The sequence below is a fragment of the Equus przewalskii genome, chromosome 27 (assembly GCF_037783145.1).
Source record: "Equus przewalskii isolate Varuska chromosome 27, EquPr2, whole genome shotgun sequence".
NCBI lineage: Eukaryota > Metazoa > Chordata > Mammalia > Perissodactyla > Equidae > Equus > Equus przewalskii.
In genome coordinates, this window is record NC_091857.1 from 37,576,957 (window position 1) to 37,592,407 (window position 15,451).

The 15,451-nt window shown below is 53.0% G+C and overlaps 1 protein-coding gene across 1 annotated transcript in view; it reads left to right on the forward strand.

The window, feature by feature from the left end:
* Positions 1 to 15,451, forward strand: part of UMODL1 (uromodulin like 1) — a 62,667-nt gene that overhangs the window by 18,748 nt on the left and 28,468 nt on the right. Inside the window, exons 7-9 of the mRNA XM_070597250.1 lie at positions 8,149 to 8,403; positions 10,108 to 10,220; positions 11,872 to 12,091. Of these exons, the coding sequence (XP_070453351.1) occupies positions 8,149 to 8,403; positions 10,108 to 10,220; positions 11,872 to 12,091 (588 nt within the window). The remainder of the gene's footprint in view (positions 1 to 8,148; positions 8,404 to 10,107; positions 10,221 to 11,871; positions 12,092 to 15,451) is intronic.

Sequence of the window (15,451 nt, forward strand, 5' to 3'; positions counted from 1 at the left end):
CACGGTGCCTGCAGCCTGCAGGGCTGTCTCCAGGCGGGTGGGGCCGCAGGTGCAGGCTCCTGGCTGGCAGCTGGGACGGGGAGCAGAAGAGGAAGGAGCAGGTGGAACCTTCAGCTTGCATGGATGGGGCGGTGAGGGTCAGGGTAGGGTTCATTCATTCATTCATTCACTCATGCGACACATTTTAACGAGCACCTCCTATGCTCCAGGTATTGCTGTAACCGGGATTCTTTACACAGCTAAAGGGACTCTGCAGATGGAGTTAGGCTAAAGATCTAGAGATGGGAGATGATCCTGGGTAATGCAGGTGGGCTCAAAGTCATCACAAGGGTCCTTCAAAGAGGGAGGCGGGAGGGTCAGAGTCAGAGAGAGAAGATGTGACCGGGGAAGCAGACACGGAAGAAGATGCCACACCACCATCTGAGAAGGTGGAGAAGGAACCGCCAGCCAGGGAAGACAGGCGCTCTAGAGACTAGAAAAGGAAGGAAATGGGTTCTCCCCTGGACCCTCCAGAAGGAATGCAGTCCTGCCAACACCTTGGTTTTAGACTTCTGGCCACCAGAACCGTGAGAGTAAATTTCTCCTGTTTTAAGCCACTAAATTTGTGATAATTGGTTACAGCAGCCACAGGCATCTAGTATAAAGAGTCAGGTCAAGACCCCCTCGGTGGCGCGAACAGGGAGGCTGGGGGGGATGGAGCAGAGAGGAGGGGGTCAGAGACGAGGGGCCAACAGGCAGGGCCCACATGTGCAGACGTGGTAAGGCCACGGGGATTTTTAACTTTCTACTCTAGAAAATTGCAGACAAATATGAACACAGAGAGAAGAGCGTAATGAGTAATAGGAAGATCCCTCCGGCCCGCCTGGCTTTATCGCCGTCCCCGCCGCTCTCCCCTCCCCCGGCACCGTTATTTTGAGATCCCCTTCATCATATCCCTTCATCAGTCAGTATTCCAGAATGCACCTCTAAGAGATAATAAGAAAGCGATGTTTTAAAAAACCCACAACACCATATCATATCATCCTTAAAAAACCAAAACCATAGTTCCTCCATGTCCTCAAACATCCAGTCTGTTGAAATTTCTAGTTGTCACATCATTATCATAGATTTTTAACGTTTGTTTGACTCGCAATTTACGTCACATCCAACAAGTCGTGAGGATGTCACTTAAGTTACTTAATTTTGGAATCTGGAGGTTCCGCCTCCATCTCTCCGTTTCCTCCTATAGTTCTTGGAGGGTCTGGCTCCCCTTTGCTCAGCAGACTTTCCCACGAGCTGGATCTGCTGATTAGCATCCGGTGGTCCCCATTGCAATGTCCCCTCTTCTGGGTTGTCTGTGAACCACAGTTGGCTCGGGGGCAGGCCCGTCCCTTTAATGGTGCCCGATCCCTTGAGTATCTGGTGAAGCCAATGGGTCTCCCCATGGAATGTTGCCAAGAGCACAGAACACACAGGACAACAGAGCAAATCGCCAGACTGAGATTCAGTCATCAAAACCTTACAACCCCCAATGGGTGACACAGCCATCGGTAGCCACACTGTCTCCTCCCACCCTCTCTGGTCAACTGCCCATCACTGGAGCTGGCAGCTCTGTGCCCCCCAGCCCTCACTCCCTCGCCTGTTGGGGAAGGGGAGATGTGTGAGGCATCACATCCCAAAGTTTTCTGAGGGGTCCAGCTCCAGTCGCCCACTCTGGCACCATCTGAATAGCATACCCCTCAGTGTCACCTTCCTCTCCCTGTGTCACCCTCTTCTGCCCACATTTCCCAAACAAGCCGCCTGCTTTGGAACCCTCATCTCAGAACCTGCTTCTGGGAGAACCCAGACTTGTAATCCACATGCACCTTCATTCATTTATCAAATCACAGCATTTAGCAATGGGAGTGATGAGCACAGATGACACTTTGAGATGCGCCACGTTGTGCTGTGATACGAGACCTTCTGTGGGTACCAAAGTCACAACCAAAGGAAAGGCTACATTTTACTTAGAGGTCAGTGAAAATAAAGATCGTTTTTCTCATCTCAAGTTTTGGACCCCTGACGTCTGCTCCGTCCCCTATCCAGATGAAGAACCCCTAACGTACAGGCACCCACAGATTCAGATTCAGATTTGACTGCTTTCTTCCCCAAACCTCCTTCCTACTGCATGAGTGGCGTTCTGCTCCTCCACGAGGCGTGTTGCCCTCTGTTCGTGGCCTCAGCAGCAGGTGGTGAGCAGTGAGGACGTTTGGGGGATGGTGCTGTGAGTGACCCGGGAGCTCTGGACGGCCCCCGGCAGTAGGCGGTGTGAGCTGACGCCCCTGTGCCAGGGGCACTCTGCTGCTGGGTGGAGAGTAGATGAGAGGAGTCGAGGCAGACTCCTTCCTCAGTGACAGACCTGGATTGAGTTTTGTGTGGAAATGTGCCCAGCTGAAAAGATTACCTTTTACCACCTGCCTTGCAGGTAGGATGGTCCTGTGACTCACCTTAGCCAATGAGATACAGCAGAAGTTTCCACGAGAGTCGGGACGACTGCTTAAGGGTTACAGGCCCTGCTGAGACCAGGCTGGGCACGGGCCTGTGATGGTTGAGGCTCCATTGGCCGTCTGAGCCTTGTGATGATCTTGAGGATTAGGCGCAGACACTAGGGTGGAGGAGCAAAGATGGTGAAGGAGCCTGGGCCTGAGGTACCACAGACATTCTCTACATGAGGGGCACACCTGACGGGGTGGAGCCGGTTGTGTGGGCTTGCCTATGATGTGTAGCAGCTGATCCCAAGCTAACTGACTTTGGGCAAGACAGGCACAGGGAGACAACTGTTCAGGCAGGTCTCTGGGAGCAGGCAGGGGTGGCGGGATGGTGGGCATGGTGGGGATGCTGCATCTGACAGGCAGACACCAGGCCCCCCAGGACAACTGCTTGCAGACTACAGGCAGGGGCTGGCAGGAGAGGAGGAGGCAGACAGGAGTCTGCCGGACTCAGCACGTTCTGTCATGCAGCTCAGCTGAGACGCAGATACAGCCTATTCCATTCGGCCGCGAACACGTTCTCTGGTTATTCCAGAATCCGCTTTATCACTGAGACCACAAACGACAGCGGGAGGATAAGCCACCCCCGATCTCAGTACCCCAGCAAATTGTTTTATTTTTCCTTGTTCCCGTCCAGGTTTTTACCCGATTTAAATCCTGCTATACATGCAATTTTGTCCTCTGCCCTCTTTGCTCACCATTATGTCATATAAAGGTTTCCAAGAAGCAACCTGGTCTTCATAATTAGGACTTTCAATGGTTGAGTAATAACGGTATTCTGCAGCAATGACGTAATGCTCTCAGCTCTTTCCCTCCTGGGGGGCGTTTAGGTCGCGTCCAACAATTGTGCTGTGAAAACCGGAACTTTCACTAACGTTGCGAAGTGTTATGGAGAATATTGTTCTAACCGAGTTTGAACTACTAATTTAATGCACGTGTCCTTGCCCCTCTAAAGGAACATAACAGTGACGGCCCTCCATGAGTTCACAATAATAAAACAGCCAAAAACTTATTAGCACTTACCTCACCAGGCTCGGTTCTAAACACTTTATGGTACCACCTCATTTAATCCTTAGAGCCACCCAGGAGGCAGCTGCCCTTATTGTGCTCATTTTTCAGAAGAGAAAGTGGAGGCAAAGGAAGATAATATAGGTGCACAGGGTCCCAAAGCTGGTTCTGTATAGATGAACTGGGTCCAGGCTGTTAGTTACCCGCCCTGACCCTTGGCCTGAGCCACCTTCCCCAGCAGCTCGTGGCTGGGGGCACCACTGCGACTTTGGGCGATCTATTCCCATTCCTCAGCCATCACGCTGCATCCTCCAGAGGCTGCCATCTGTCACGGGGCTGTGCGGCCCAGGGGTCACGCCCCATCCTCCTTCAGCTGTGCATAGAATCAAGAGTTGATTAGATTTCTGGAGCAGTGGAACTTTTTCTCTGGTGATCCAGCACCCAACCAGGGTAATAAGTCTCAGGTTCTTATTTACTGACTCTTCTCACTACTGCGGGCGACGGGTGGAGGGCTGGTTCCCAGCACCACTGGAGGACCCGGAAGGGCCCAGGGGCAGTCATCGCCCACTGGAATGTTCTGCCTCCCCCAGGATGAAGCATGAGGGACAGGCCTTGTCCCCTGGGCACTGCCAATGAGTCATTGATCTTGGCAAATGGTCAGCACTGAACAAATATTTGTTATCGGTCAATGAAAAGGGAAGTTTCAGTGGTGGCTATTCCTAGGGTCTCTGGATGTTTAAAAAAAATGAGCCTACCAGCCCCACCTCTGGCAACAAAACGCTCCTCTACTGGCCTCATGACTTTGAGAGTCTGATAGAAGTATGCGCCATCCTCCAAGTGAACAGGCGCCCACAAGCTTTGCACAGAAGCCCCTGACAACCATCCCAGGTCTCCTGGACGGGGGCCTTCAGGGGGAGGGTCCAGGCCCATCAATGAGAATAGAAAGTTGGAATACGGTTGTGGAAAATACGCTGGTCCGTAATCTGAAAACACATTCAACCCTATTTACAGTTAGGAATGTTGTCAGCCCACTCTGCCACGAGGAGTTGCAAGATTCCTTCAAGATAAAGGGTGGCCGGACAGCTAAACATCCTCGGGAAAGCTGTGCCACCCTGATGTCACTTCTAATAGGGCAGGAAAGATAAATCAGTGTTTCCAGACTAGAAATTGAGAGTGAATTCCATGGCATCGTGCTAAGGGAAACAGCATGTGTTTTAAATTTAGAAGCTAATATAAATGAGCATCTGCTGGAATAGCAGAGAGCTAGAAGACGGTGGAAAATACAGCCCAAATTTCAGAGGCTTTTCTTGTGAAATTAGTCACCCAGTTAATGACACACAGGGCAGCTGGATTCTCGCACAAAACAAAACCAGTAAGAAATATTGCACGGTTCACTCTTAAAGTTCCAGGAACACACTCTGCTTTTAGGATGGAGTGGAAGTGTCTTCAGGGGTCATCCTAACTCTCTTCAACACGGTCCCCTTCCTGGCTGGAACCTAATAGCTCTTCAGCCCCATAAAGAAACATCTCCTGAACTTGTGGCTCGGCGAGGGCAGGGCCGGCAGGAAGTAGCCGCTCAAGTTCATTCCTCATCTCCAATCAGATTTTCAACAACTGAATGCTCAGAATCTTGGCTCGAATCCTCAGCACTTCTCCCTTTACAAGGGTCAGGTGTCAGGCTGACGAGCCCGAGGGGAGAAAAGGAGCAGCGCCTGGCCTGAAGAGCTCGTGGGGGAGCACAGCCTTCCTGCTCCACCAGTGTGGGGTCAGGGCTGCCCGAGAACCTGGGGCCCAGACTCACAGACACTGGGAGTCCCAGGTGCTTCAATGAGATAAAAGTCACGTCCTGGATTTAGCTCATGCTGCGGGATGGAGAGGGCCCCAGAGGAGCAGTGGCCGCGGGTCACACAGAGAGTCCAGAATTGAGTGTTACTTTCTAGGGCCACTTTAAGAGGAATGTTGAGAAGCTGAAGGGCAAGCAGAAGAAGGTGTCCTGGCTGACGAAGAGCTAAAATCCAGGTTAGGAGGAAGACAGAGAGTCAGTTTGCAGTTTCAAATGTCTCCAGCTCTGCCCTGCAGAAGAGGGATTAGCTGTCCTGTGTTAGAAGCCGGCTGGCTTTGCAGCAGCCCAGACGACTTTACGACCAATTGTGCTGTTCAGCCAGCAGCCGCCTTGAAATCTAGTTGAAGGGGAGTAGTAAGGTCGAGCCATTTCCTAGGGCTGCTGTAACAAACAGCACAAACTTGGTTTAAAAGAGCAGAAATCTATTCTCTCCCAGTCCTGGAGGGCCGAAGTTCGAACTTGTTATCGCTGGGCCCCAATCCAGGTGTCGGCAGGGCCCCGTTCCTTCCGAGCCTCAGGAGGAGAATGTGTGCTTGCCTCTCCTGCTTTCCAGTGGCTGCATGCATTCCTTGGTTTGTGGCCGCATCATCTGCATCTTCAAGGACAACATCTTCAGTTCTCTCTCTGCTCTGTCTTCCCTTTGCCTTCTCCTCCGTGTATGCGTGTGTGTCAAATCTTCTGAGTCTCTCTTATAAGGATATTTGTGATTCCGTTTAGGCCTAACCTGGATAATCCACAATATTCTCATCTCGAGATCCTTAACTTCATCATACCTACAAAGACCGTTTTTCCAAATAATTTCACATTTACAAATTCCAGGAATTAGGAGCCTCTTGCGGCCAAGGCAAAAAGGGAAATGGGTTGAATTGTATCGGTTTTTATGTTTTACTGGAAGAAAGCATACACATTTGCCTGGAAAGACAGAATTTTTTTCACGATACTAGAAAGCATATATCCTATGAATCCTTACATGAGGGGCTTTGGGAAACCTCAGACATTTTTTAATTCTTTTTTCTTTACTATGGCTTTGCAGAAGATTAAAAAAAATCTCATGGCGGGGGCTGGCCCCGTGGCCGAGTGGTTAAGTTTGCGCGCTCCGCTGCAGGAGCTCAGTGTTTCGTCAGTTCGAGTCCTGGGCGCGGACATGGCACTGCTCATCTAGGCCACGCTGAGGCAGCGTCCCACATGCCACAACTATAAGGACCCACAGCGAAGAATATACAACTGTGTATTTGGGGGCTTTGGGGAGAAAAACTAAAATAAAATCTTTAAAAAAAAAAAAAAAAAAAAAAAATCTCATGGCTTGTTTCTTATACAACTCAAATTCTGATGGAAAAATTATGGTGCCGGGATGGAGGGCCACTCTACTTTTTTATGTAATTCGTGTTGCCCAGGTGCCTGCTGTGAGCCAGAATTTTTCTCCCAAAAAAGAGATTTAATTCTATTCAAGTATTAGAATATATATTGGTTGTTATGCTAGAGTCCTGCTCCCTGAGGCATAGATTTCAATGTGAAAACATAAACAGCCTCAGCCTGACTCCTGGCCCTGCTTCCCCGAGGGAGCCATTGTTTCCGAGTGATGAATTAGCCGACAGGAGAAGTGCTTGTAGGGAAGATCAAGTGAAGCAGGACAGCCCGGGCCCTCTGACATCGCGTCGAGGCAATATTTATAAACGCAGCACAGAAACACCACACCACGTGTTAATCTGCTCAGGCTGCCACAACAGAGTAGCACCGGCTGGACGCTTAAACACCAGAAAGTTATCTTCTGGCAGCTCTGGAGGCTGCAAGTCTGAGAGCCAAGTGTGGGCGGGGCTGGGTCCCCAGAGGCCTCACCCCTTGGGGTGTAGAAGGTGTAGATGGCATCTTCTCCCTGTATCCTCACACGGCCGTCCCTCTGCGTGTGTCCGTGTCCTCGTCTCCTCTTCTTACAAGGACACCAGGCAGATGGGCTGACTGCCCACCTGTGGAGTTCACCTTAATGTAATTACTTCTTTAAAGACCCACCTGCAAATGCAGACACACTCTCAGGGGCTGGGGTTAGGACTCCGACGTACGAATTTTGGGGGAACACAGTTCAGCCCATAACACATCGCAATGGCCACAGCTGCAAAACAACTCAGGTTGTTTCCATATCTTGACTATTGTAAATAACGCCGCAATGAACCTGGGAGTGCACAAGTCTCTTTGAAAGAGTGATTTCGTTTCCTCTGGATATCAACCCAGAAGAGGAATTCCCAGATCATATGGTAGTTCTGTTTTTAATTTTTTGAGGAACCTCTGGACTATTTTCTCTGGTGGCTGCACCAGTTTGCACTCCCTCCCACAGTGCACAAGGGTTCCCATCTCTCCGCATCCTCGCCAACACTTGCTATCTCTTGTCTTTTTGATAGCAGCCATTGTAACAGGTGTTAGAATCTCCCTGTGGTTTTGATTTGCATTTCCCTGATGATTAGTGGTGTTAGAGCACCTTTTCATGTGCCTGTTGGCCGTTTGTACGTCTTCTCTCAAGAAACATCTATTCAAGTTCTTCTCCCATTTTTGAGTCGGATTATTTGGTTTTTTGCTCCTGAGTTGTGCTCGTTCCGTATATCTTTTGCCTAGTAGCTCCTTATCAGATCTGGGATTTGCAGATGTTTCCTCCCACTTGGGGGGTTGCCTTTTCATCTTGTAGATGGTTTCCTTTGCTGTGCAGAAGCGTTTGAATTTGTGTAGTTCCCCCTGTTGATTTGTGCTTTTGTTGCTTCTCTCTGACCTTTCCTGCATCTTCCTCACTCTGTGCCCTCACAGATTGCCCTCCCATCAGAGACCACATGACCCTCAACGTCACCAGCAGCAGCTTTCATGTATCTTGGAGTTTAAGCTCCCCCCAGAGCCACACCTTCCACGTGCAGGTTTACAAGGGGGAGGAGCTACTCAGGAGCGCCAGGACCCGGGGCACGACCCTGGAGGTGGCCGGGCTGGAGGCCGGGGTGCTTTATAGGGTGAAGACCAGCTACCAGAGGTGTGGGGCCCATGTCACCGCAGCGCTGACTGTCAGAACCGGTAAGCCCCCTCACCCAAAATCCACACGTTACCTGTGAGTTTGTCTTTCTGTCCCATTTCCGTTGGCCCCAGTGATTCCAACCACTGTTCTTCCCGTAATCAGGGCAGGGGTAGTCATTGACCTGGGCCCACCCTTCCCCAGGGGCCGTGGGAGCAGGACCACGGCGGTCGTGGCCCTCACGGGCCCCCCTGCCACCAACATCCCCTCCTGTTGGGGGCTTCCTCTGACCCCTGAGCTGATGAGGGCTCTGTGGCATCCCGTCTTTCTGTAGCGTGAAGGACTCACAGAGCAGTCAAACAGAGGGAGGCAAAAAGTGTAACAAAGCAGAAAAGGGCAGCGATTTGCATACATTGGAAGACCTTTGCCACACTTAATTCCACAGGGCGGAGTCTGTATAGCTTCCCCAAACCAAAGACCCCAGCATCACATAAAATCTTCACGAAGCGTGCCTCATTTCCCATACGGTACACTTGAAAAGCTAATGCAATGCCCGCTGTAAGGGCGCCACGAAGGACCTTTTTTTCCCAAAACAAACAAGACTCCGGCATGAACTGGGAATTCCAGCGTCCAGAAGGCAGCGCTGGCATGTCCCCTGTGACTCTGCCACGTGGGCCAACTTTGGTCCTGCGCCATGATTCAGCCTCCCCTCTGCCTGGTCACGGCGGTACCTGGATGGTGTAGACGTCGGTCAGGTCGGGCACAGATGGTGGGAGTTCTCTCCTGGACTGGCCTCTGGATGGATGTGGAAGTGTCGGTGGAGGGCGGTGGAGCTCCAAGACATTCTGGTCCAGGGACCAGAGCAGGTTGGGTCCCCAGTCTGGGGGTTCAGAGCGTGCAGAAATTGCTGTGTGAAAGACCCTCTGGGGGTCTCTCTCGTGAGGGATGGAATGAACAGGCCTTCAATGACACGGTCTCTACCCTTTATGATCTGATTTGTTCAGAAATGTCAGGTCACTGCAGGATGTTAGTTTTATTCCCTGTAATGAAGGATGTATGTTCCCAGGTCCCAGCTTCAGTCTTTCCAGCTTCGCTTATGCCCAAAGAAAAGGCCGCCTCCTTTATAGGATAACCAGCTCTACCTGTTGGCCTGGGACAGAGGGTCTTTTCGGTGTGAAAACCCCAAAAGTCTGGGCAAATCGGGATGAGAGGGTCACTCGAGGGTTGGGGGCCTGGGTGGGGCCAGCGTGAGGACCTGGCTGGGCCATGGCTGTGAACAGGGCAGAGGAACCAGTGGCCACACTGTGTGAGGGATTGCTGGATCGTGCTGGTTGAATCCCAGTCCTGCGGTGTGGACCATGTGTGACATTTGTACCTGGTTCCATGGATGTCCCTACCCTGACTGCCAAAGGGTGTGTCTGTGTCAAGAGTTTCCTTTCCCCTGGCGCAGAGGTAGTTGATTTCCCCCATTTGGCTACCCCAATCTGAGACTCATGCCTCAAACTATCTTTTAAAATATTTCCCCTACAAACAACAGGCTTCATGGAAACATTGACAGAAAAGCATGTGGCTTTCGATCACCGAAGTTCAGTGAACTTGGCTTCCAATTCCCCTGGGGGTGATGTGGCATGGCCTGGGTGGGTGATGCTCACATCATGGGTCTGAGGAGCCCCAAGCTTAGAGAATCCAAATCTTCTGTAATGGACTTCAAGCAAACCCACCAGGATAGCTTGAATAATAAGTTCACAAGTTATGGTCTGTCCCAGATGCCCAGGTATTCCAAGTCACGGTAAGGATCCTAGACCGCAACGTGACGGAGAAGCTGCTGGACCGCGGCAGCCCCGAGTACCAGGACTTTTCTCGACAACTGCTCCACGAGGTAAAGCCAGAGCACAGACACAGGGAACTTTTCTTGGGCGTCCTCAGCTAGAAACCCACAGCAGCCGGCCTCTCCTGCTGAGCTCCGCTCCGCGGCTGTGGCACAAGGGCATGGTACCACAGGCTTCGGGGGCCAGCCCAGATCCCGCAGTAATTGCTCAAATGTTTTCTCCTCCTTTTAGGGGGTGCTCAATCTAGATTTGGGGCCAAAACATCTTTGAAATACGTGCCTTTGATTCAGATGGGCTGTACCACTTGATGGTACAGCTGGGTTTTCTGTTTAACCTTCCACCTGGGGGATTGGGGGGATTTGGGGGGGTTCTGTCTTCCTACTTTGGAGCAGCTTCAAATTGAGGAAGCATTGGCCAGTGATCAGGGCATCCTTTCCTCCATGTGGCTGGAGGGAGACAGCAGCACGAAACCTGGGAGAACCAGGTCAGTGACAAATACTATCTATCCTTGGATGATGAATTGCAGAAAAAAGTGACCTGCTAAACCATCCAGAACTGTCAAGGGTCTAAGATTTTGCCCCTGTTGCAAACTAATAAGTTAGCCTGTTCCTGTTCCAGGGGTGCAGGCAGACGACACGAGCCGCCTGGATCAGCGACAAAGGACTTTGTTACCCACAGCACAGCAGGTGGCATGAGCATCACTTTTGTGCCAGTTTCCCTCTGGTCTCCGAGTCCCACGGGGGTGATGTGGAATGGCCTGGGTGGGTGATATGCAAGTCATGGGTGGGAGGAACCCCAAGCTTAGGGAACCTGAGTGTTTTGTAACAGACTGCAAACAAACCTGCCGAAAGCTTGCCCCAGAAAGAGACATTATCTTTATTATATCGGACGTGAACCAGTCTGCCCTTTGCTCCGGAGGGGGCCACTATCTTTCTCTCTCCTAAGGCTGTTCATCATACAAACATCTTGGAAAGATATTCTGGAACAAAAGGGTAGTTAGTCCTTCTACTTGCAAGAGGTGTAGACATGAGAGATCGAAGGTGGGTTGCCTCTCAGCGTCCACCTGCAGGAAGAATCAGTTTTTGAAATTTCTTAGAGAATTCCCTCTCCTTTCCGTGGTATTTTACTTGTGTGCGCAGGAATGGAGTGGCGGGAAGGCGGGGCTCATGTCTCCCTTGCTGGGGCGTGGGCGTTCCTGAGCACCTGGCTCTGCCTGTGGGTTTCCTGGGGGATAAAGCCCAGTAAGGGGGGTACAGCTCCAAACAGCCATGGGATTGTTCTTCCGTGGCCCCTCTTGGTTAATCAATTGATCCATCTGTCAATCCAATAGTCTGTCTGTCTCTCTCACACTCTCTCACACAAATCACCTTCACACCGATGTTCAGGGCACCGAGAGTAGGCAGTGCATCTAATGCCTGCTGACCGGGAGCCTGATTACAGTGATCACTGGGAGTTCTCACAAAGACTGACCAGGCCCCGCCCAGCTGTCCCAGGGGAGGCCCAGGTGGGGTGCAGTGAGCTGGAGGGTGTCTCTGGCTGCCGTGAACGGTTGGTTGCTGGGCACCTCCTCTTGGTCATGGCGGGGACACATGGATTCTGTGTCTCACTCATCAGTCACACCCAGGGCCCCACTTAACAGTTTTGAAGAAGTTGATGGAAAGCCCTGCTCTACCTGAGCGGCTGTCGCCTCTCCCCGGCTAGGTTGAAAACTCCTTTCCACCGGCGGTGTCTGACTTGCACAGAAGTGGGAAGCTGAGGGTGCAGATCGTGTCTCTCCAGGCTGGAAGCGTGGTTGTGAAGCTCAGGCTGACGGTGCAGGACCCCGAGTTCCCAGTGGGCGTCTCCACGCTGGCCACCATGCTCCCGCCCCTGTTGGCGAGCACGGTGTTCCAGATTGACCAGCAGGGGACGCTAGTGCAAGGTAGGTCCTCCCCTCGGCCCGAGTTGCCGCAGTGACGCCCTGCAAAGTCCAGGCAACGCTTTTTAGGGTCAACATTTACTTTATTCCAAAAGACAGAAAAAGTAAATGAAATTCAAATCCTTATTCTGTGTTCCTCCATGGAGACCGGGGGCCTAGGGCTGAGCCCCCCGCATCCCACACCTCCTGATTCCACATGGACCACCGGGCCCCAGGGGGGGCCTATTCCTTTGGATGGTGTTTCTCGCTGCCCCAGGCCCAGAGCTCAGGGTGGAAGCAGGCTGGAGGATCCGGAGGGGGAATAGGGCTGGGAGCTTACTCTCTGTGTCAGGGCCCAGGCACCGCCCGGCCACTGTGTGACTCGCTAACACGTGGACCTGCTTCATTAGCCCAAATATTATGTAATTTTAGTTGGTGTTACTTTAAGGCAGGAAGTCACAGATCCGGGGCAGGGGTGGGGGTGGGGGGAGGAGACAGAGAAAGAGAGATGGGGCATATGGGGAGAAGACGGGAAGGTGAGAGAGACAGAGATAAAGAGAGGCAGAGATAAAGAAAGGGAGAGAGACATCGAGACAGAGATAGAGACACGAGAGACGGAGAGAGAGATGTGGGAGGGAGAGGGAACTGAGAGAGAGAGAGACAGAGACAGAGACAGAGACAGAGACAGAGGGGGCTGACGTGGAAGGAAGGGATTAAGTTCCCTCGCGAGTTGAGGGCCCCTGCAGGCTCTGCATCAATGAGACTTGGGGCTCCATCTGTGGCACGGGCGTCCCTCTGACCCCCAGGGGAGCTGGGTCCGAGGGTGAGCTCTGTCATCTCCTTTGAGCTCAGTCGAGCGTTGGTTTGCTGTCCCAGCCTACCCCCACCCGAGAATTCAGGGAAGCCCCTGGGGGTGTCACACGTGGAGTCACACTTGGAAAACATCTGCTTGCCTAGCCTGGGGGTCACCCCGTCACTTGCCTACTCAGGGATGGAGATGGCAGTGGCCCTCTGCACCTGGAAGGCCCCACCTGCCTGGGCTCAGGGGCTAAGTGCCAGGCAGGCACCGGGTGCCATGTGGGTGGGTCCTCAGCGTGCACCCCCAGGGCCCACCTGAGACCAAATCTGACAGTCTTCAGGTGGTCCAGCCAGCCCTTCTGCACGGCTTCCCAGCCACGGCCCTGTGCACCAGGAATTAGAATATTCCAGATCTTTGTCAAATGGTGCCATGTGTTGAATGGTAGCCCCCAAAAGATATGTCCTCCCAGAACTTCAGAATATGACCTTATTTGGAAGAAGGGTCTCTGTAGATGAAATTAAGGTAAAGATGTGAGATCATCCTGGATCAGAGTGGGCCCTACATCCAACAATGAGCATCCTAAGAAGAGACAGAAAAGGAGATGACGCGGAGACACGGGGCGGAAGGCCACGTGCAGATGGCGGCAGAGACTGGAGTGACGCAGCCACAAACCAGGCAACACCTGGAGCCCCCAGAAGCTGGAAGAGGAAGGAAATGTTCTTCTCCAGACCCCCAGAGGGAGTGTGGGCCTTTCAATGCCTTGATTTTGGACTCTAACTTCTAGAACTGTGAGAGAACGACGTCTGTTGTTTGGAACCAGCTTGAAAGCTTGTAGTAACGTTGTGGCAGCCTCAGAGAACTCACACCGAGGAGGAGGAGGCACCTGGTGCTGCTAGCTTCCCAGAGTTCTCAACGAATTCTTGTTAAGCATCCCCGTGAAGTTCCAGAAGCCCCATCAGAAGTTAAGGGCTCTGCAGTGTCCCCGACAGACAGTGGGACTGTTTGCTCAACACTTTGGAGCTGAGGGGCGACTGTGGGAAGGCCCCGCTGCACTGGGGACCCAGTGATGAGGAGGCCTCGGGCTGTTAATTGACGGGGGACGTGGCCCTGTCCCCTACAGAGTCTTGTGACCCAGGTACCACCGGCTTCTGACACCAGAGCTGCAGGACGGCCCCTGGGCCACAGCCCCCACGTGGGGAGGCAGCACATGCCCGAGTTGTGTGTAGGGAAGGAGGTTTCTCCTCCCCGAGAGCCCCTGGCCCCGTGGGCCAGGGAGCCAGAGAAGCACGTTCTCGCCTTCCTGCAAAATCAATGCAGCGTGGCATGCAGAGAGCTCATTTTCTTTGTGGCTCATGCAGAAATGATATGGTTGGCATCCTCCCAGCATTCCTGGGTATCTGGGAGCGCTTGCTGCCCGTCAGTCAACATGTCCCAACAGCATGGCGGCGGGGGGGGGGGGAAGGTCGCGTCATGAATCATCTTCTCCCTGAGGCCCGTCCGTCGTGGGTCACTGGGTGGCCACGTGTCCTGGGTCTTCCTTCAGGAGGGTACGCCCCATGCACTGGGAGGCCGCATGCTAAGCTGCACTGTGGGCCTATGAGCTGCGTCCTCATGGGTCCGGCTCAGCTTGCCCCGCAGGAGGAGGTGTGACGTGGCGGGTAGTTCACAGCTCCGGTGAGCGGGGACAGCCTGACATCTCAGCTCTGACACTCACTTGCCGTGGGGCACTGTATAAGTCACTTCACCTCCCTGGGCCTCCGTATGCTCATCTGGGAAATGGGAAGATCATAACAACGTCCCACCCTTGAGGCGGTTGAGTAAGCGAAGGGATGTGGTTGCAGCTGTGGGATTTAGCACTGTGCCTGGCACACACCTGACAGCACCTCCCACATTTCCAGTTAACCCTTTCCAGGCTCAGCTTTCAGATCTCGGATGAGTTCTCAGGCTGGGAAGGTCCTCCAGTGTCCCCGGGGCCCCCACTGGTCCTCCTCACAGGGCCTTCTATCCTGCGCCCTTCCCACCGTCCCCTTCCTCTCCTGCCCCCGCCTCCCTTCTTCCTTAAGATTTGCTCTCGGGAAGGACTGTCCTGCTCATTTGCTCTCCAGCGTCCATGGAGCCTCCGGGCATCAGTGGTCTGTGCAGATGTCAGTCAAACCAGGCTCTGAGCACGGCACTGGTCTGTGGGAGGGGTCCTCTCGGGTCTACTGGCAGCCCTGGGGTCACCACAGTGCCAGCTGGCAGCCGCCTCCTGCCGTGCTTCAGGCCTAACCAGGCTGCCCAAATTACTAGTCAGCCACATGCTGCCGACGGCATCACAGCCATGCTTGCCCTCTCTGTCCCCTCTGCAGGCGGTGGGAAAAGGGACGTGAGCAGAGGGAGCCTGGCCGTGGGACTGTCACCAACCACTTGGCCTGCTGGCTGGGCTAATACACTGCACTGGCTTTCATTTTTAGATTCAATGTCACTGCCCTTTGTCCAGCTTCTGTCTGTGGTGCCGTTAGAAGCAGGTTCTCTGTGCCTGCCTTTCCCGTCCAGGGTGACTCTGCCATGCTCTAGGAGAGGCCAGGGCTTCACTTCCGAAGGGC